This window comes from Furipterus horrens, unplaced genomic scaffold (assembly GCF_987537825.1).
Source record: "Furipterus horrens unplaced genomic scaffold, mFurHor1.1.pri manual_scaffold_11, whole genome shotgun sequence".
NCBI lineage: Eukaryota > Metazoa > Chordata > Mammalia > Chiroptera > Furipteridae > Furipterus > Furipterus horrens.
Window position 1 is genome coordinate 69,369,785 of NW_028327181.1, and position 21,908 is coordinate 69,391,692.

Genomic DNA, 21,908 nt, shown 5'->3' on the forward strand with positions numbered 1-21,908 from the left:
AGCAGGTTTCTAACTTCCTACCATCTCTGGCATGAGTTTGGCTGGAACAAGAATAGCAAAACCATAAAGCACACTGTGTCAGGCTATTTGCAAACAGCACATTGGGTCAAGTGTGAGAGTTAGTTAACAAACCCATTGGGGTATGCACTTGGGCCATGACTAGGAAGACCCCTGGCCAAAGCCTTCTTAGACCCTTATCCTGGGAAAATGAGGAGTAGGTATTACCCCCAGCAATACTGTTACCTATGTCAAGACCTCAGCCTTTCTGCAGAGGACCACTTTGTTCATTTCCTTTTTTTTTATTTTTTATTCTTACCTGAGTACATGCTTAGAGAGGGGAAGGGAGGGAAAGAAAAGAGGAAAACATTGACGTGAGAGAGAAATATCAATTGGTTGCCTCTCACTTGTGCCTTGACTGGAGATTGAACCCCCAATCTGGGTATGTGCCCTGACCAGGAATCGAACCCACGACCTTTTGGTCTACGGGACAACACTCCAACCAACTGAGCCACACCAGCCAGGGCTGCAGAGGACCACTTTGAACAAGACAGCTAAACAGGGTCCCTCAGTGATGTTTTCTACAGGATGAAGGTCAGTGTGAAGCTGGCAAGATCTCCCTGGGACAGTGGTCACTAGTGAATGGCAGAACTCAGATGACATTTCAGGGCCTCCTAGAAGGATCTTGGTGGTTGGAGCCCTGAGTTCCTCACTTGGTGGAGGGAGGGGGTCCAAACCTCATGACTGGGGTGTCTTCTCACCTTCATGGGCTTCAGAACCTTGATATCCTGTATTACAGTCTTCCTTCCAAAGAGCACTGATGTAACTAAGATGATATTTGATGGGCTCCCCCTCCGCCTCCTTTGTTCTTAACTTCATGAGCAGCTTCCTGGTGCCCCTGTAACTAGAGGTTATTCTGGGCTGAGTCAGGACAAGACCTCTTTCTATGTGGGAATATAATGGACAAAAGCTCTACCTCTTGCATGGCTGAGATTTTCTCCTTCTCCCTGTCTGGTTACTACCAACTAAGCTTTCTTCTCTGATACAAGTTATTAGCTCTTTCTTCTTTCTCCTCCCTTTCTTTTTCCTGCTTATAACTTTGTTATAACCCTGCGAACAACACTCAGACAGAGTGTGGGATCAGAAAAACCCTACCATGGGGGCCATTGGAGGGTCCAGTTACATCATGGGGCTTGGACACAAGCTGAGACAAGGACAGGTGAATTTTTAAATTGAAGAATGAAGTCTTTAGTGTGGGGTGAGACAATGAAGGAAATGGTAGTCTGGCTGAATAACCATTATTTGGGTCTGAGCTTCTGTGACCTCTAATTTCAGGACACACCTTTCTCATCCTAACCGAACAGGGACCATTCACTGGAATGCATCTCTGAACAGTGTCTGGGTTGGGCTGCCTTTGTTGTGGCTAGGACAAGACAAGAGATAAGCCCTAGGGGAGAGGAAGGAAGCTGAGGTTGCTGGAAAGAAAGAGCCTAGGCCTGGGGGGGAAAGGAGCAGACAGACCTTGCTCTTCTCTTGTTGCTAAGAATTATTCAAGTTTGAAAAAACTAGCAATGGAGGTCCTGAAGCCTTTGATTCATGCACTATAATACTCAGCTAATGTTTGCTGTGCCACACAGAATACTTCCCCACGTGCATTCCTTGGAGGGGGCAAGTAGAATAGACTGGGGTTGATTTCAGGAGACCTCAGCCTCTTTTGAACTAGTTGTATAACTGTGGGCAGTCCGCAACGTGTCTGACATTCCTCATCTTTAAAATGCAAGTTTTGAATGTCCCTTAACAGGTAGGAACCAGGCTCAACTCATCTCTCTCTCTCTCTCTTTTTATCCTCACTCAAGGACATTTTTTTCATTGCGTTTAGTGAGGGAGAAAGGGGAGGGGAGAGAGAGAAAGGGAGAGAGGAACACCTATTGGTTGCCTTATGGTACCCACCCTGACTGGGGTTAGAACCCACAACCTGGGTATGTGCCCCGACCAGGAATCAAACCCTCCACCTTTTGGTCCATGGGATGATGCCCAGCCCAACTGAGCCACATCAGCCAGGGCTTATATCTCTTTTATTGACTGTAGGGCAACTGGATTCAAATTGAGTTTTACTTATTCATCTACCAAATACTAAAGGTCTACAATATGCAAAGCCTCTTGGTTGAGCTCAGTTTGTTCCCTCAGATGTTGTCACCCTGCTTCCTATTAGACAGTGGCACATTCCGGTTCTCTTGCCAGCCTTCTTGCTCACCAGCACCAGGCTCCTGAGGAAGGGTTTCCAGATAGAGTAAGAAATCCTGGAGGCCTCTGGCATCCACCCTCTTTCTGTTAGTCCCTTCCCATCACGTGGCACAAGCTTATGCTTCTCTCATCCCACCAGCGGTATTTTCTTTTGCACCTTAAAAAATTACACAGTTAAACAGGAATCCATTTTCCTTGAGAAAACATGTTAGCAAAATAGACAAAGGGAGACTCCTCTTGACAAGTCCCTAGCCTCCCAACTCACCTATCCCAAAGAGGAAGCCACAGGCTAAGGTAATATTGGGAATGAGGTCTAGAGGTTCCCAAATGCAAGTCTAAGCAGCCACCATTAGGATTAACCTGTAGATTAGCATCGGACTCTTTATAGAAAGGCAAGGTGACCAAACTGGCCTCGGAAGCTATTCTGGTGCTGGGAACCGGAAGCAGCAACTGCCAGCCAATCTGGTTTTTCCCAACCCCCTAGCTACAGGAGCTTGACTTTACGATGCTGGTGTGTCCTGCTGCCTGAGATAAAAAGTCAGGTAGTTCTAAGTTCAGGTAATGGAGGTGGTGCAGAAGAGGATGATTATAAAATCGGAAAAGAGGAAATGGGGAGAAGGGCGCCTTTGATGTCTGGCCAATGTTCCTGATTACAAAGGCAAAATTGTAGCAGGCAGTAAAGTTACCTGTCCAAGGCCTGGGTGAAGGTCTGTATGTGGAATCAGAGAAGTAAGAGATTAGTGCAGCAGAGGTGGGGGGAGGAGGGTGGCTGCGAAACAGGAGACAGTAAAGAATTGCTCGCAAATCACACACCCCAAGAGGAGGAGATGCCACAGATAACGTAAGAGCAGCATTAAGTTCGGGGCTCAGTTGAGCCCTGGAATGCCCTTTGTGCGGAGGTAATGAGATCACATGGCCGCCAGCATGGGAAGGAGTCGGGCTGGGAACTGGAAGAGCTTGTTCAGTGGGGTTTGGAGGGCTGAGCACAGGAGGGAAGTGACCGTGGATAATGAGCTGTCCCAGACTGTGCCTTGTGGAACGCTGGCCTTCAGAGGCACTGCTGAGATCGCCGAGGGACAAGCAGTCAGAAAGAGTTCTGCCCCTTCCAGGAATCAGGAGAATTTTATTATTACAAACGTAATAATAAAAACAACTCCATTCCATGAGCACTGGTCGCGTGGGGCTCTGTGCAAGGCGCGTAGATCTAGTAGCTCCAGTCTTCGTGATAATCGGGAGGCATTTCTTTCTCCCATTCTGAAATGAGGAGTATGAGGCTCAGAAAGGCAAAGTAACCAGCGCAAGGCTTCCTAGGTAAATGGTGGAGTCAGAAGTTTGAATCTTAGGTCTGTTTTGGGGGGGAGAGAGGAAATCAGAACAAATAAGTTTAAGGAGGAAGATAGAGACATAGAGAACAGACCCAGAATATGAAGTACAGCACACGCCACGAAAGGATGGAACACACATCTTTATGAAAGTGTATAAGGTATGTGTGCAAAGCTGAGTCCTCAGCCAGGGCGCCTGGACCCTGAGAGCGAGTCCTCTTAAATTTCCCCTCATGGCAAGCATCCGGGACAGGGGTTTTCCACCGCCTAGCCTTTTAGGAAGATGCAGGTAACAATAATGAATCCTTAAGTCCACCAAGTTTCCAGGAGCCCTCCCCAGCCCCACCCTCCACGAATCCTGCAAGCCCATTTCTCTTGGCCCTCATCCTCAGGAGCCTCCTACCATCCCTTAGGGTTCCAAGGACTCTGATCCTTTTGCCTCCCTCCTTACACACACACACACACACACACACACACACACACACACAAGCACGCTTTTTTCTGCCTTCAGGACACCTACATTTCCTCCTGAGTTCAGTCTTGCAGACACCAGGAAGATATTTGCTTTTGGCAAATGCACCTGAGGCAAGGAAATAGAAGGATGAGCTATCTTCTTAGAATGGGAAGAGGGAAAAGACACAGAACAAACTATTAATAGCTCTCCTTTTTTTATTCTTCCACAACAGCAAAAAATAAGACTCACTATCTCAATGTATTATCACATGATTGAGGTATTGAATGCAAAACACCCAAATCTCTCTTCACCATCTCCTTTGATTCCTTTCCCAAAGTCACTGTGATCCAGATTTTTGGAGTGCATTGTGTCATTTTTAAAGTTAACTATCAGTAGTCTGCTGTAGACCTTCAGTATTTAATAAAAGAAAACTGTGTAGCAGGCACCGAGGGGGCAGTGGAGGCCAGTCCTGGGGGAGAGAGACAGAAGCAGACAACTGAAATACTACGAGATAGGTCTACGATTGGAGAAATACAGGATGCTAAGCGAGCCCAGAGGAGTGGCCTCCAACCTATTCTGACAGAGCAGCAAGTGCCAAAAGTGGGGACATGAACGTTATTTCTGGAGCATGGGCTGCAGGGAGGAGGAAATGTGGGAAGGGAATGGTAAGCCTCGAGGCAGAGACTTTTAGGCTCTGTTTAAAAGCACAGAATTTATTCCAATTGCTATAAGGAGCCTTTGAAGAGCTTCAAGTGGGCGAGTGACATGCTCAAGTTCGCATTTTAGACCACTTTGGCTTCAATATAGAGAACTGAGGGGAGTGAGTGACCCCAATTAAAAGGTTATTGGAATAGCAATGATGGTGATCGGTGTTAGAGGAGCCGTTGGGAATGGAGGAAAGAGGACAAATAAGAGAAATACTGAGGAGATAGAATGTTAGGATTTGATGATTGGTTGCATCTTGATTCTGGTGGTAGAGGATGAAAACAAGAGGAGACTAGGGGCACAACATCTGATTTGAGGAATAGGTTGAGAGTCATGCCAACCCCTAAAATAGGGAACGTTGGAGGAGCAGTTTTGATGGGCAAAAGGATTTAGTTCAATTTTGAACATGCTGACTTTGAGGTGTATCATTAAATTTCTGCAGGCAGAAACATCTAGGTCCTTCCTACCTGTTGGGTATGTGAGTCTAGAACTCAATACCGGTCTTCGCTGCAAATACATCATCAACAAGATCTTTGTGGAAAACAAAGCCATGGGATTATCTGGGGTCACCCAGGGACACCTTGGAGGGTGAAAAGAGAAGAGGGCCTAGGACAGAATCCTGTAAGACACCGTTAATGTTTCAGGGACTCGTGTTTGGGCCCTTCTGCTTTAGAAATGTGTAATTAGGAAAGCAAATTTCCTTGATCATAAGGTGAGGAAAGGTATCAGGTTGTCAAAGTCAAATGGAAATTGTTCTCAATTGTGTTTTTTTTTAACCAATCTTATACAACACTTCTTTTCATTTCTTCTTATTTAGCTGTGTAATTCTAGGCATGTTACTTAACCTCTCACTGCCTTCATTTTCTCATCCTTAAAAGGGAGACGATAATAGTTTCTGCCTCATAGGGTTAAGAGGATGAAGAGTCAATACACAGAAGTGCTCGGAACAATCAATGACAGGCTGTATTCATTCAATAAATGTAAACTGTCATCATCATCGTTGTCATCATCTTCATCATCATCATCATCAATAATGGAGGGTTGACTATGTAGTTCATTTGGAGTCACATGACTCCAGAGGATGAAGTCAGACAGAGCTGGGTTCTAATCGTTTTCTTTTTAAGTTTATTTTATTGATTATGTTGTTACAGTAGTTCCTTTTTTTTCCCCCTTCGCTCCCCTCTGCCCAGTACCCCTCATCCCTCCAGCAATCCCACTCCCCTTAGTTCATGTCCATGGGTCGTGCATATAAGTTCTTTGGCTTCACCCTTTCCTATAGTATTCTTAACTTCCCCCTGTCTATTTTGTACCAACCAATTATGCTCCTTAATCCCTGCACCCTTTCCCCATTTCTCCCCCTTCCCCCTCCCAGCTGATAACCCTCCAAATTATCCCCATACTTATAATTCTGATTCTATTCTGGTTTGCTTAGTTGGATTTTGTTTTTATTTTTTAGATTCAGTTGTTGATAGCTGTGAGTTTGTTGTCATTTTAATGTCCATAGTTTTGATCTTCTTTTTCTTAAATAAGTCCCTTTGACATTTCATATAATAATGGCTTGGTGATAATGAACTCTTTTAGCTTTACCTTGTCTGGGAAGCACTTTATCTGCCCTTCCATTCTAAATGATAGCTATGCTGGATAGAGTAATCTTGGTTGTAGGTCCTTGCTTTTCATCACTTTGAATACTGCTTGCCAGTCCCTTCTTGCCTGCAAAGTGTCTTTTGAGAAATCAGCTGATAGTCTTATAGGCACCCCTTTGTAGGCAACTCTCCACTTCTCTCTTGCTGCTTTTAGGATTCTCTCTTTATCTTTCATCATTGGCATTTTAATCATGATGTATCTTGGTGTGGTCCCCTCTGAGTCTAGCTTGCCCGGGACTCTTCGTGTTTCCTGGACTTGTATGTCTATTTCCTTCGCAAAATTTGGGAAGTTTTCCTCCATTATTTTTTCACATAAGTTTTCAATTTCTTGCTCTTCCTCTTCTCCTTCTGGCACCCCCATGATTAGGATATTGGCATATTTAAAGTTGTCCCAGAGGTTCCCAAGCCTTTCCTCATTTTTTTTCAATTCTTATTTCCTCATTCTGTACTGGTTGACTGTTTGTTTCTTCCTTATGTTCCAAATCATTGATTTGAACCCCGGTTTTCTTCCCTTCACCATTGGTTTTGTGTGGATTTTCCTTTGTTTCACTTAGCATAGTCTTCACTTCTTAACCATTTGCCATACTCAAGCATATCTGTCAAGCCTGTGAGCATCTTTATCACCAGTGTTTTGAACTCTGTATCTGTTAGATTGGCTATCTCCTCATCACTTAGTTCCTCCCACTGGAACCTTAATCCATTCCCCCTTTCGGGCCATAATTCTCTGTCTCCTCATCATGACAGGCTCCTGTATTTGTCTGCCTCTGTGTCTTAGGTAGAGCTGTCGCTCCTGTTATGTTGTAAGGGGCAGAGCCTTAGGGACTCGTAAGTACAGGGCAACCCATTTCACCATGTTGTAGTGCTGTATGTGGAGGGAGGGGTCAGAGAGGGAACAATGCCACTTACCCAGCACTCGTCCCTTTTCCAGGCACTTCTCCCACCTCCGTATGGGACTGGTGCCTCTATAGCTGTTGCCCTGGCTATCATTCCCAAAGTGGATGGGTCTGTGGATGTTCTAGGACCATGGGCCCTTTAAACAAGTGGACTCTGCTGAGAGACTGGCAGTTTCTTCCTCTGCCCCAATCCCCACTGGTTTGCACAGTCAGAAGCAATGAGGCTTGATTTTCCCCGGTGCTGGGACCATGAGCTGCGTGGTCTGGTAAGGAGCTGGGAAAGCTCCCCAGGTGTCCCTCCTGACTTTAAAACGTGCGAGTGTGCTTTCCACTGGCCTGCCACTGCTGCTGCCACACTGCATCCTTTCCACCCCTCCTACCTGTCTGGATGAGTATTTCTTCTTTATATCTTCGTTTGTTGGACTTCCATGCAGCTCGGTTTTCTGGAACTTCTGGTTGTCTCTGGTTTTGAGGTAGTTGTATTCCTTCTTAGTTGTGGAGGGAGATGCAGCATGTCTGTCTATGCCTCCATCTTAACCGGAAGTATTCTGGGTTCTAATCTTGTGTGACCTTAACTTTGAGCCTCAAGCTTCTTTTTTTTTAAATGGGGATAATCCTACCTACCTCCCAATGAGATAACATCTAAAGGCTCTGGCACACCAGAGGGATTTTACTAATGCTTCCTTTTTTCCCCTTCCCTCTTCCATAGTTAGTTTTTTTCCCTTCACCTCCGAGGCATTCTATAATATAGCGCTGTGAAGGCCTGAGGTGCAGAGACGTGGCTGAATATTAGCAAATCCTTCTCTAAAGACTACTCTTCTTCAAAGTGACTTGCTCCCCTCTTTCAGGGGACCCTCTGGTCAGTGAGAGATCGCTTGGAGCTATCTTAAGAAAGCTGGACCATGGGTAGCATGGTAGGGATTGGAGATGGGGAGGGATCAAGCAAAGCAGCAGACATTTGTGGCTGCCTCTTGTCCTGAAGGAAAGTCTTCCAGCTTTTGCTCTGTTGGACCGGTTGACGTTTGACTCCTCGCCACAGCAAGCTCTCCGCTGTAGTCACTAGGGAGATCCTTCTCAAGTGCAAATCTATGGTCTCTGCTCTGTGGTCTGGCTCCTGCTGACCTTTCCAGCCTGATCTCCCGCCTTGTCTTCCACACCAGGCCTAATTTCCCACAGTCCCTCCCCATCCCAGGCCTGTGCTTGCACGCCTCAGCACAGGCCACTTCCTCTGCCGGGAAAGCACCCTCCCCTGTGAACACATGCCTGTTCGGTACCCAAGAAGCATGGAAGTCACCCTACCCTCACACGTAGGATTGGTAGGCCCCCTCTCTGGGCCCTTCCGCAGGCCCTTGAATGAACCTGCATGATAACATCACAATACCATGTGTTTGCACATTTGTCTTCTAAGCTTCTTTAAGGCAAAAACCTGTCTGATTCATCAGGACTCCTCCGTGTTTTGTACACTGCTTGGCATCAAGGGGGCCTTCGTTACTGGTAGGATGAAGAACTGAATGTCTGTGTGGTTGGACGGATGGGCAGACAGACAGACTAATGGAGCTTGTTGGGGCAGGGACTACAGCCTCACTGATGTGAGAACAGCCTGCAACCTTATGCCCCAGCCTACACTAAACCTTGATCACTAGCAGACTAATAGTCTTAAATTCTAGAAGCAAGAAAGGAACTCCCTCCCATCTCAACATCCCCTGCCCTGCCATTTTTATTCACTAGGATACAATTCAAAGTGAGGTAGGGCACATTTATTGAGAACCTACCACGTTCAAGGGACGGCAGTAACACGGTGACAGGAGATAGCGTGAAAGTTCTTTCGAAAAGTGACTTTGCTTTTAAATCCATCATTGACATTATCAGCTTCAGAAAGTCAAAGTCCTCTGGTTCCTCTGATGGTTCTTTCTGGAAGTCCTTTCGACACCAGCCAAGAGGGAAGAGTGGGCAGCTCCCTGGTAGGAAACCCCCTTTCTTGCCAGGATGCGTTGGGTTTCCTCCATGAGGGAACCCCTGGCCCACAGAATGATCCAAGGCCAAGTAACGCATACTTTGTTCTCACAGCACTCTGGGGAAATTAGCTTCACATGGGTATTCGAATCGCCTTGAGTGAGAAGCGAGTGGATGGACAGGCAGTCTTGTGCCTGTGAGGAGGGGGTCCTCAGGCCTCTGTTAGCACATTTTGGGCTCACTTCCCCCCAGTCGTTGCTCAGTACCAGCAGGGCAGGAGCCCAGGTCTCAGACGGGAGCTGCCATACTTCTCAGAGAGCCTAGGGACTGTGCTGTTCAAGGCCTAACTCTGAGCCAAGCCTCGCCTCCAAGTAGTCTTTCCTGCCTGTCAGCGACCTACTTAACCCCAGCACGGTCACAGGGCAGCGGCAAAGGGGGCCATTGAGGGGAGCAAGCCAGCACCGAGTGAGAAGACTTCAGCCCCATGAGAGACGGGACTCTGTGAGGCGACTGCTGCAGCAGGGGGCATCCCGAGGGGCAGGAGTCACCAGCAGCACCCACCACTGCAGGGTGGGGGAGGGGTAGGCAAGGAGGGAAGGCAAGATACTGAAAGCACTGAGGTGGCTCTTAGCCAGGGGTTTGGGGGCAGGTACAAGAATTAGGAGGTGAGAGAGGCTGGGACCTGGGAAAGAGCCCTTTGCGTCCAACCTGTTTGGAAAATCATGGCTTGAGGGTTGTTAGGGCTGCTTTGCAGCAGGCTCCCCAGTCAGGTCCCCCTTTTGGCCACCTCTCACTCCTACCTGCCCCCACCCCCATGTGTCCTTGGCTCCGGCACTCGTGCAGTGACAATGGATGCTTACTAGCTTACCATGAGGCAAGCTAATAAGTGCCAAGGACCTTCCTGCCACCTTCCTAGAACAGTGGAGAAGGCTGGGCGCTCACAGCTTACTTCTGGTCCCTACGGCCTCCCTAATCTTTCTCTCTCTCTCCCTGCAGTCCCACCCCCTGTACCTGTGCAACGCCAGTGACGATGACAATCTGGAGCCTGGATTCATCAGCATCGTCAAGCTGGAGAGTCCGCAACGGGCCCCCCGCCCCTGCCTGTCACTGGCCAGCAAGGTAGATGCACCCTCGACCCCACAGACACACCCAGGTCCAGGCTGTGAGAGGCCCCTGTGCTCTGTGGCCCCTTGTCTCCTTAGAGTGACATGAGCCCAATGCACACAGGTTTTCCTAAGCCATGACTGATCTGAGAGGTGGAAACTCAGGCCTCTGTCCTTTCCCACCACCCAGCTACCAGCAGAACCTTTTTCATTTATTTAATTTTATTTATTGTATTTTTTATTTTTGAGAGAGAGAGAGAGACACTGATTTGTTGTTCTACTTATTTATGCACTCTCCGGTCTTTGGTTCACTCGTGTATGTGCCCTGACTGGGTATTGAATCCGCAACCTTGGTGTATCGGGACGATGCTCTAATGGGCCAGGGCCATACCAGCAGAACGTTTTGACTCTCACTTAGGGCATGTGCCCTACCCCATCTCCAACCCCATCACCCGGAAGGTCCCGAACCGCTTCCCCTGCCCAGCATCAGAGAAAACAGGGCGCCAGTTGGAGGACTGTTCCATCTTTCGGAACTGTCTGCTGAGCACTCCACAAGAACTGCAGGAAAAGAAGCTATTGCCTCTTGAAGAGTTCCTGCTCTTCCTCCCATATTGCAGACTGGTGGCCCCACATTTCCATGGGGCACTGCTGTGGCCTTTCCGGACATGGGCTGTCTTGGTGGCCCTGCTCCTGATGGCCTGCCACCTCACAGGTCCTGCAAATGTTTGCATCCCGATCCCTGCTTTAACATGACTGTTCCCTGTGTGCTTGCCCTGTGCCAGGTGAGACGTGGGGCAGATTCTTTATATCTGTTGCCTTATTTTCTTCTCACTACACTCAGGAAAGCTAGACATTATTATTCCCTGTTTGACATAGAAGGCGAGTGAGGATCAGAAAAGTTAAGTAACTTGCCGGGATGACCCAACTAGGAAGGGTGGAGCTGAGATGTGGACCAAGCCTTGTGCGGTTCTCAAACCTGGGCTTTTACTCTCTCTGCTCTGTTGCCTCCCATTCTGGCTGGGAAAACAGAACACATGTGAAAAGATTCTCATGGGGACATACGCCAGACTATAGTTAGGTTGTGCATGGCACAGTCATGGGGACTTGGAGGATGAGGTCCTGCTCCCAGGAGGGGGACAGTCCCTGCCTGTGTACCTGCTCACTGCACTCAGGCCCAGATCCCCTTCCCTTGAGGATTTTCTGATCTTCCTTGAACGCTGTTTCCTGAGCCACAAGTCTCAAGGAAACAGTCCAGGTTCTTTCATGACCCCATGGGGGGCAGGGATGTGGGTGGACTGCTAACTGTGGTGCTCACAGGTAGGTGAAATGTTCTCCCAGCCTGGCCAGATGCAGGAGGGCACCCCAGGGGAAGTGGGCAGTAGGGGCCAGGACACATGCGGAGGGGCTGGAGCGTGTGGTGTCTGCAAGGCTGTGAGGGTCCTCGGGGGCAGCAGGATTTTGTGAGGCTGCAGCTACCCTGCTTCTGGCTATTTCATTCCCCTTGCTTTACAAAACATGGACAAATGTCATTCATGTATTCGTTTGGTAGACAAGTACTTGGTGTTAGGTAGTGTGAGTGCGAGTGGGGAGAGAGATGGAGGAAGAAGGGCTCAGAGTATGATTTCACATACCTGCGAAACCTGGCGACCTGTCAGGACGTGCCTGCACAGCGGGCTTTCTTCTTGCCCCCTGAAGGGACACACTCAGGCACGTGCACAGACACTGGGGAGCAAGGATGTGGTCCGTGCTCTTGGCTCTTGGAGGTCCTGAACCTTGTTGAACCTTTGTTTCCATCACCATAAAATGGGACTTTTATTTCCAACAGTGATTATTGTGAGGATCAAAATAATATATGTCAAGTGCCAAATGGTGCCAAAGCTAAACACACATACATACACACACACACACACGACACAGGGATTTAGAAGAAGCACCTTGGTCACTGCTCTGTGACCTCATCTTTCTTGGCCCCTGCGGTCTCTGCCGCGCTTCTTCCACCCCCCTTCCCCAACTGCACTCTCCCTTCAGTTTCCCTCCTGGCGTCTCCCCACCCCCTACCCCCTCACCCCCATCTCTGGGTGGGAACCTCTGGTGGGGACTGCTCTAGCCCCATGCTGTCTCACTGGCCAGGTCCAACCTTTGACCTGACTGAGTAGCTCCTACCTGGGATCCCTTGGCCCGAAGGAAGTCTGTGAGGGTAGTAATGTGAGTCTTTCAGCTACTTCCAATATTTGAGAGTCCCATAGGCTTAGCTAAAATATTCAATTTTTGCTTTTGGTTGGAATTAACACAGTTCAATGTGTTAATACAAGTTATCTCATAGGAAAATGTGTTATGTAATAAAGGTGCTAGTTAGGTAAGATATATTTTTTAAAAAATAGCTCGAGGAAGGCATAGGTAAAGAAAGGGTAGGTCTTTGATAAGGAAAGTTTGAAAACCACTGGCCTCCATTGGCTCTGCTCTGATGTATTGACCAGCCTCAGTGGGGCCATCCCATTGATGGACAGTTGGGAGCCGGACAACCCGGGGTGTGAAGCCCGGCACCTTCCCGGCCCCTCCGTGTTTCCTGAACACTTTAGTTCACCTCTCTAAACCTCTGGTGTCTCATCTGTGAAATGGGAATAACAATGGGACCTACATCAGAAGGCAGTGATGAGAATTTAATGAGAAAGTCCAGATGGAGGCTCTTAGCCTTATGCGAAGCACATACCAGCTACTCAGTAAATGCTTGCAATGCCACTATTGTCATCATCCCATGCTTTCACAGTGGACAAGGCTGATTTTTTTTTCTTTCACCGCTGTCTCTGAAACCCTCTTCGTAATTTTCCTGGACTCTTCCATTCTTGTCACCGCCACCCCTTCTCCCCCTATCCAGCCACCCAAACTGCTTGCTGTTTCTTTATTAGCAACTCCACAGCCATTCTTGTGGTTACCCAGGCCTTTATCACCTCATGCCTGGATGAGAGCAGTGGCCTTTGCCTGGTGGAAGGAGCTGGCTCAGGAGGCAAGCAGACAGACGGGTGGGTACAAGCCCTGTCTCTTGCCGCAGAGACCAGGCACTCACAAGGCTGAAGTCCTGGGTTTCCTCAATGCAAAAGAGGGCTGATGACCACCTTGCAGAGTTGTTGTGAGGACTGAATGAAATCACAGATGCAAAGAACATAGTAATAGCTGATGTGATAGTGACTAATGCTTAAGGAACATATACCATGTGCCAGGTGCTATGATAAAGCTTAAATGGATTAATTTATTTAGTCCTCGAAACAACCCTGTGAAGTAGGTCCTATGAGTAGCCCAAGTTTACAGAAAGGAAAACAGGCACAGAACAGTTAAGTGACTTGCCCAAAGTCTCACAGGTAATAATTAGTAGCAGATTCAGGACTCAAACCAGCAGTCTGGGCAGAGTGGGTCTCAATAAAGCTTCTATCCCTTCTCTTTCCTCCGACCCTTGCTTTCAAGCCCAGATGAATCCCACCTCTTCTACTCAATCTTTGATGGGTTCAGCGTAGCCAGCCCACTAGGAGCAGAAACCCCTCCCTGCTGGCACACTGCCAGGGTCTCTCGCCATGCTTCCACACAAAGTTTCGTGGAGGTGACTTGGGAAAGGCGGAAACCAAGGGTCCTTCCTACTCACCCCCCCCCCCCCCCATGCCTCAGCTCACTTTTTTCTGTTTGGTATATTGAAGGTATGTGTGTGTGTGTGTGTTATGGTGGTGGGGGTAGTGGAGAGAAGGGCTCTGCAGTGAAAAAAGGTTTGGAAACTACAGGTCTATTATCAGCATTATAATTTTATGCATATGCTTTGTCTCCATAACTAGATTATGAATTGTTGTGGAGGCCTGGCTTCCCTGGCTTGATGCTCTGGGTATAGAAGGTGTTCAGTCAGTCTTTGATGAGGAGGAGCTGCGCAGAGACTGTCACTGTGTCTGGAAAGGAAGACTTAAGGCCAAGGCTGGGCTATATTGGCTCCTGTTGCTGGGGGCTGGGGGCGGCCTTGTGTGCTGCCCCTAGAGGGCCAGCTGACTCTTTGCAGCTCCCGGAGGTCTCTGGGTTGTCTTTCTAAAGCCCAGTCTTCCATTTCTCTCTGCCTTCCAGATTCCAGTCCCTGAAGAAGTGCTTTCCTTGCCTCCGTCCTTCCCACTTTCCCTCATGCAGGTGGACTGAAGGAAATATGGATAGCCCAGTGCGGGGAGCTATCTGGCCCCCAATCTTGCTTGCTTTTAATTCCTAGAACTCTAGATACAGGCACCCACCGCCCGAAAGTCCTTTTTTGTCCCCCCCCCCCCCCCTTGGCCAACTTTCTCTCTTTGATCACTTTTACAGCTTTGTAATTATGGGCTGTAATGGACTGGGGTGTTTGAACCACATGGTAATTACTTTCCATTGTTCCTACACCAATTCTTCAAAGAGAGGGGGTGGGGAAGTGAGAAAATCTCCAGAGAAGGACTTCTGTGCCCTTCCCTCATGCTCTTCCAGACTGGGCTGGGTCCAGGGTCTCATTCTGGGGATGGGAAACATGAGGCCCTGGCAGCACCGAGGATCAGAATTCTCAGTTCTGTGACTACCCCACCCCTTGGCCAAGTCCTGGACTGTGAGATTAGCTGCAGGAGGCCCTCTCCTTTGCCCTGGGGCTGCTCCCATAGCCTAGCTCAGAGGGCTCTGAAAATGGGGTCCGCTATGTGGGGTGGACGTCCTGGGTGGAAGTGGGCAGGAGGGAGTTGAAGGTACTGTGACGTCATTTCATCGGTAACTCCATTCTGGAGTCCTGTGAATTTCCAGTCAATTAGCCCAGCAAGCTTGGGCCTGGGTGCTGGTGGAGGGCCCAGCCCAGCTTCTCAGGGAGGAAGGAGGAAAGAGGGAAGTTACTCTCCTGACCAAGACAGGGCCCCACTTGAATGTCTGCACCACCATCCCCCAGCTCCCCTGCCTGCAGGCTGCCTTTTGGTGGGGGGGCGGGGGCGGAGGGGGGGGGGCTGGCCTTGCTGCCACCTGGGGAGTAGGGAGCAGGGAGCGGGAGCTCTGGCCGCTCCCCTGGCCTGCCTGGCAGGAGACTTGCCCCAACAGGCTCTCCCCGGGAAGGGAAGCAGAGATCAAAGCGCTGAGAGTGTGAGTAAGCCCCAGCTCTGGCTCCTCTTCCTGCCACCACTACTTGCAGAAGGATTAACTCCTTCAGTGCCTGCAGGAAGGCCCCAAAGACTCAGCAGGGCCCCAGGGGCATGCGGGCCCAACCTGATCCATTACAAGGTGAGCCCTTGCTGCAGGGAGGAAGTCTGGAAGCGGCTGTGCTGGGCAGAGAGGCCTGACACTAAGGGTAGGAGCAGCGTCTGTCTGTCTGTCAGTCCCATGCCCTGTGCCTCCACCCTGCCCTCAGCTCTTATCTCCCCTCTCTTAACCCACACCCAGAGCCCCTAGATTGCAGCTTTTTGTTCTCTTTCTGGCTCTGCTCTCAATCTGCCTGGTTGGCTAAGATTCTGCTTCCCCAAGCCTGCTCCTGGAGCCTTGGCAAGCATGCATGTGCACATGTGTACAGCTGTGTCCTTGTGGGAACAGCCTCTCAGGTCCCTCCCCACCTGAATCTCTAGTGCCACCCCTCAGGGACAGGAGGAAGGGATAAAGCACTAGACAGGGACTCCATTCAGTCCCTGAATTGGAGCCAGAGGAAGAGTTGGCAAACTAGAGTGTGGCAGGGAGAGAGCCCACGAGCTGGACTGAGCCTGGGCTCTGCCATGGAGACCTTGGGGAGGAACAGTGTCCCAAGCTCTTGGAACTTTGCCTGAGCTGGGGGGTTGCCCTACAGGCTCCTCTTGTCAGGCAGGACTGCACTCTAGAAAGCCCATCTCTGCTCTGAAGCTGCTGTCTCCCTGTCCCTCTCTGTACTAGGGAATGGTCACCCTCACTCTCTGGGGTGCTGTCCTCTCCCTACTCTCTGTTCTCACACTTCGTAGTGAAGGCAGGAGCTGCCTTATTTGGCCTTATCCTTAGAGCCTAGTTGACCAGCTGATACCCACTAAACCCTTGTTGAGGGTTTGTACCATTACCAAAGGAAGGCCAAATGTTGTCCTTGGAGGCAGTAGTACCTGGCTGAGCTCAGGGCAGCGCAGGAGATCCTGGTCCCACCGACTCCTTACATGAGAATGCGCAGGGGTGCAGTGCGTGCGAGACCCTAGGAAGGGGCAGGCGGGCGGGCAAGGAGGTGCGGTGGGAGCATGGCTGGGCTGCGTCCTTCTCTGACTCCAGCTGGGCCTTTGCTGTGTGTCTCTGCAGGCCCGAATGGCGGGTGAGCGAGGAGCCAGTGCCGTCCTCTTTGACATCACTGAGGATAGGGCTGCTGCTGAACAGGTACCCAGGGACACTGGGGTGTTTGAGGAGGGGCTGGACAGAGGAGATAAAGTGACCAGGGGACGGAGAAGTCAGGACATGCCAGCCCTTGTGGTCACTTTTGCTCTGCAGCTGCAGCAGCCCCTTGGGCTGACGTGGCCGGTGGTGTTGATCTGGGGTCACGATGCCGAGAAGCTGATGGAGTTTGTGTACAAGAACCGAAAGGCCCATGTGAGGATTGAGCTGAAGGAGTCCCCTACCTGGGTAAGCACTGAGGCTCTCCAGACCCTGCCCCAGCACCTGCTCTTATCCTCGCTCTGTCTCATGGCATCTCCCACCAAAAGCCCTTGGACTCCTGGCACTGAAGAGACCTTAGGAACCCCCTAGTGCAACTTCCTCCACCAGCTGTGCACCTCTGAGCAAGTTTCTTCCCTCTCTGGGCCTCATCCACAGAAAGAACAGATTGGGCCGGCAGAGTCCTGAAGTTGCTGTCAGCTCTGTGGTTTCATGGCACTGAGTATCAGAGCCAGAATGAAACCCTGGGCCCCGGGGCCCCCTGAAGCCTGGCTGGTGTTTCTCTGCTGGCGGCAAGCCTCACCCAGCTGCTCAATGGGTAGCTCCCACCTCTCGGGGGGTCCATTTTCCCCCTTTTCCCAAGCTCCTGGGTCTTCAGACAATACCGCTCACAGCTGACATCTGGAGGACCTTCTCCTATGAGTGCCCATGGGCAAAGAGGACCCCCTAGCCCCACCTGCAGGTTCTTCCCACTCCATCCCCTCTGCTGGAAGACTCAAGGGGCCCTTTAGCAATCTTTGTGTTACTGGGGCTCCTGTGTTCCTGCCATATTGGCCCAGCTTCTTCCAGATGTATGACCCTCTCTCTCTCTCTGCTCATTCTCCCAGCCAGATTATGATGTGTGGATCCTCCTGACGGTGGTGGGCACCATCTTTGTGGTCATCCTGGCTTCAGTGCTGCGCATCCGGTGCCGCCCCCGCCACAGCAGGCCGGTGAGCAGGGTGGGCTCCCTGGTGGAGGTGGGCATGTGCTTGTGTGCAGGAGGGTGGGGAGCAGGAAAGAAAAGTGAGGAAAGAAGGTGCCTTTATGGCCATGAAACAGTTTATATCTACATACACTGCCTTTGACTTCATTGATTTCTAGCAGCCTCTCTCCATAGGTTTGCTCATTCATTCATTCAACAAACACAGTGAGCCCACTCCTATGTGCCAGGTGCTGTTCCAGGGATTGGGGCTAATGCAGGGAACAAAAAAGAGAGAAGATCCCTTCCCTCAGGAGCTTTCATTGTAGTGGGAAGAGAAAGATAATGAACAAAATAAATAAGTAAAATATATAGTATTTTAGATGGTGGTATGTGCTAGGGAAAATAATAGAATAAAAAGGGGGAGAAGGAATGCAAAGGGGAAAAAGTTAATTTTAAAAAGTAAGGTCAGGAAGCCTCACTGAGAAGATGACATTACAGGGAAGACCTTAAATGGGTGAGAGGTGACCTGGGCAGGTATCTGGGGACAAGGGATTGAGTGGAGAGAGCAGTAAGCGTCAAGGCCTTGAGGCAGAAGCCTGCCTGGACATCTGAGGAGCAGTGAGAAGACCATGGGGTCGGAGTGGAATGAGTGAGAGGGCACAGCAGGCGAGGACAGAGTGCGTGAGGGCCCGGTTGCACTGGACTGCTGTGGCATTGTCGAGACTTTGTTTTTCACTCTGGGTGAAATGAGAGCTATGGGAGGGTTCTGAACAGGAGGAATGCCATGATCTGACTTCACTTTTAACATGATCCCTCTGGCCACTTTGAGAAACTAGATTACAGAGAAGTGGGGCTAGAAACAGAGAAGCCAACTAAGAGGCTATTACAGGAACCCAGGTGACAGTAGTGGTAGCTTGGGTGAGGGAGGTAGCAGTGAAAGTGGGGATACTTAGTTAAATTCTTGGTATATTTTGAAGGTAGAGCTAACGGGTTGATCACAGAATGTGAGAGAGAGGAGTTGAGAATGGCACCAAGATTTTGGTCTGAGCATTTACAAGAATGGAATTGCTATTTATTGAGATGGGGAAGACTGAGAGAAGGCAGATGTGTGGTTAGGAGTGGTTAATTGGGATTAGAGAATCCAGTTTGTGGCACATTAGGAGTTGAGGAGGGGGCTGGACACAGTTTGATGTGCTAGTTGGTATCCAAGTTGAGATGTTCAGCAGTCAGTTGGATAAAAACTTTCTCCACTGGGGTGGGAGAGCTTGACCTGCTTGGCAGAACCATATGTGAACTGGAAGGGGACAAACTCTCAAAGGTAGCCAACTGACCATATGATCTGTCTGGGTGACTGGGAACTGAGTACAGCTTGGGGTCCAGGGGTGAGGGAAAAGGAGCCCGTGCCCATTCTGAGCCCTACCCTTCTTCCCAGGATCCCCTTCAGCAGCGAACAGCCTGGGCCATCAGCCAGCTGGCCACCAGGAGGTACCAGGCCAGCTGTAGAAGGTCCCGGGTTGAGTGGCCAGACTCAGGGAGCAGCTGCAGCTCAGCCCCTGTGTGTGCCATCTGCCTGGAGGAGTTCTCTGAGGGCCAGGTAAGGCAGGGCTCACCATTCACCTCTGGGGGGTGTGTGTGTGCTCTGGCTGCATCTGCGTCCTTTGTGTCCTGCATGGGGCAGAGGGAGGGGACAGCCTGGAGGTTTGGTTATTTTCCTGGTCTTCCAGGGAAAGAGAACTATTGTTTGCTGAGTGTGTACCATGTGCCAGGATCTGCAGTGGGTGCCTTAGATGCATTATCCCCATCAGTGTCATGACCGGGAGGGGTGAGGGTAGTAGTTTTTTATTCTTTTGTCAGCAGAAAACTGTTAGGAAACAGGCCCAAGGTCATGCAGCTAAGTGGCAAAATCCAGGTCTTTCCAATACCAAAGCCCATACCTTTCTGAGCCCACTAGGAGGTCTTTTGCAAGTAGACATTAGCAAATAGGAGAGGCCAGAGGGAGTCAGGGGAATGTCCTGGTTCCTGGCCACTCTTGCAGCTACAGATAACTTTGGTTTGTACCCCCTTGTTTTCTCCAGGAGCTACGAGTCATTTCCTGCCTCCATGAATTCCATCGTGCCTGTGTGGACCCCTGGCTACATCAGCATCGGACTTGTCCCCTCTGCATGTTCAACATCGTAGGTAGGAGGTTGGCCAAGGTCTCCCCTCTGTACAAGCAGATGCGTCTCGGACATGGCTTCCCTTTGGGAGGGGTTTTGCCTTGAAGCTGAGGAGAAAACAGCACTACCTCAGTAGTTCTTTAAGCTGCGCACTGTTCAGAAAGGCCTGGTCTGAGAGGGAGGGCCTTTCACATGGTAGGCATCTTCGTTATTCTAAAAATTATTTGTATTTTTAATGACAACTTTGTTGATTCGAAATCTAAATTTGTATATTTATTACTCCAAGTTTCTGGCAATGAAGTCTCCTATTATAACAAAACTCGGATATTATGGCAGTTTCTAAAAGATTTAAATGAAATATCATGAGGAAAAGAGAGCCTTTCTCTAATTCATCCAAAGTGCAATGTGGGCGCACAGTGGCCCTGGGTGAAAAGCCCCAAATGGCTGATGGGGGGATCAGGGGTTGACACGCATAGTGGAACCCTTAGGGGACAACCTGACTGGAGGGAGCGAGGGCATCCCAGGGCATGTGCAGGTTAGGAATGTCCTTGGTCCCCCAAACTCTGACTGAGCTCTAAGGCTATGCAGACTCAAACAGGTATGCTAGAGCCACACCTTTCTGAATGCGCCCTCCTGAGGTTTGTGCAAACACCTATGCTCTTGGTTCTTTGTTCCAGAGGGAGATTCATGCTCCCAGGCCCTGGGACCCCCTCGATCCTACCAGGAACCAGGCCGAAGACTACACCTCATTCGTCAGCATCCCGGCCATGCCCATTACCACCTCCCTGCTGCCTACCTGCTGGGCCCTTCACGGACTGCAGTGGCTCAGCCCCCACGACCTGGTCCCTTCTTACCGCCCCAGGAGCCAGGCATGGGCCCCAGGCACCACCGCCTCCCCTGGGGTGCACACCCCCTGGCTCCCTGCGAGCAGCAGCGCCTGGCAGTGGCCCAGCATCCCTTTGCACAGGGCTGGGGTCGGAGCCACCTTCAATGCACCCCTCAGCACACGGCCACCTGCCCAGTGCCCCCACGCCGGACCAGGCCTCATGACAGCAGTGGGTCTGCAGAAAGCTACTGCACAGAACGCAGTGGCTACCTGGCAGATGGGCCAGCCAGTGACTCCAGTTCGGGGCCCTGTCATGGCTCTTCAAGTGACTCTGTGGTCAACTGCACGGACATTAGCCTGCAAGGTATCCACGGCAGCAGTTCTACCTTCCGCAGCTCTCTCAGCAGTGACTTTGACCCCTTAATATACTGCAGCCTCGAAGGGGAGCTGCAGGCGGTGGAGACTCAGCCCAGTGTGACCTCACGGCCTCGTTCTTTGGACTCAGTAGTGCCCAAAGGGGAAGCCCAGGTCTCTAGCCATGTCCACTACCACCGCCATCGGCACCACCACTACAAAAAGCGCTTCCAGTGGCATGGCAAGAAGCCTGGTGCCGACACTGGGACCCTCCAGTCCAGGCCTGCTGTTCCTCGGACACAGCCCAAGCCAGAGCTGCCTGCTCCTGATCAGCAAGCTGCCACCAGATCCAATGCAGCGGTCCCTTCAGGGCAGCTCCCCAACCCAAAATGGCCCCGGGCCCTCGCAGAGCCAGCCCCAGACCTAAATAACGCTTCCAGCCCCAGTTCCAGTCCCAGCAGTCTCTTCCACTTGCAGAAATCCAGCTTCCCTGTCCGACCCCCACAGAGGAAACGGCGAGGGGGTCCCTCAGAGCCCACCCCAGCCTCTCGGCCCCAGGACTTGACTGCACACCCAGCTTGCCAGATTCTTCCCCATTATGACCCCAGCCTGGAATGCCCTTGGTCCCCAGAGGCCCACCCATTGATCTTTGGACCTCCAGGCCTGGACAGGAGGATGCTACCAGAAGCCCCAGGCCACTGTTACTCGAGTTCACAGCCTGTGTGGTTGTGTCTGACTCCACGCCAGCCCCTGGGACCACACCCACCTGGGGAAGGGCCTTGCAAGTGGAGCTCTGGCACCCCAGAGGGCAGGCCGTGCCCTTACCCACACTGCCAGGTGCTGCCAGCCCAGCCTGGTGAGTTCTCAGGGGAAGTGGGTGTGGTGGAGCGAGGAGGCTAGAGCTGTATATTGCCGAACAGATGCAGTCAGACAACGGGGTTGATGGAAGCTGAGAAGTACA

The 21,908-nt window shown here is 50.6% G+C and overlaps 1 protein-coding gene across 2 annotated transcripts in view; it reads left to right on the top strand.

The window, feature by feature from the left end:
* The window catches only part of RNF43 (ring finger protein 43), a 57,180-nt gene that overhangs the window by 32,551 nt on the left and 2,721 nt on the right, over positions 1-21,908 (top strand). For both annotated transcript variants that reach the window (XM_090257438.1, XM_090257437.1), the window contains 7 exons: positions 10,208-10,330; positions 16,579-16,653; positions 16,765-16,896; positions 17,535-17,639; positions 19,044-19,205; positions 19,687-19,789; positions 20,445-21,803. In XM_090257438.1, coding sequence (XP_090113564.1) covers positions 10,208-10,330; positions 16,579-16,653; positions 16,765-16,896; positions 17,535-17,639; positions 19,044-19,205; positions 19,687-19,789; positions 20,445-21,803 — 2,059 coding nt within the window. The remainder of the gene's footprint in view (positions 1-10,207; positions 10,331-16,578; positions 16,654-16,764; positions 16,897-17,534; positions 17,640-19,043; positions 19,206-19,686; positions 19,790-20,444; positions 21,804-21,908) is intronic.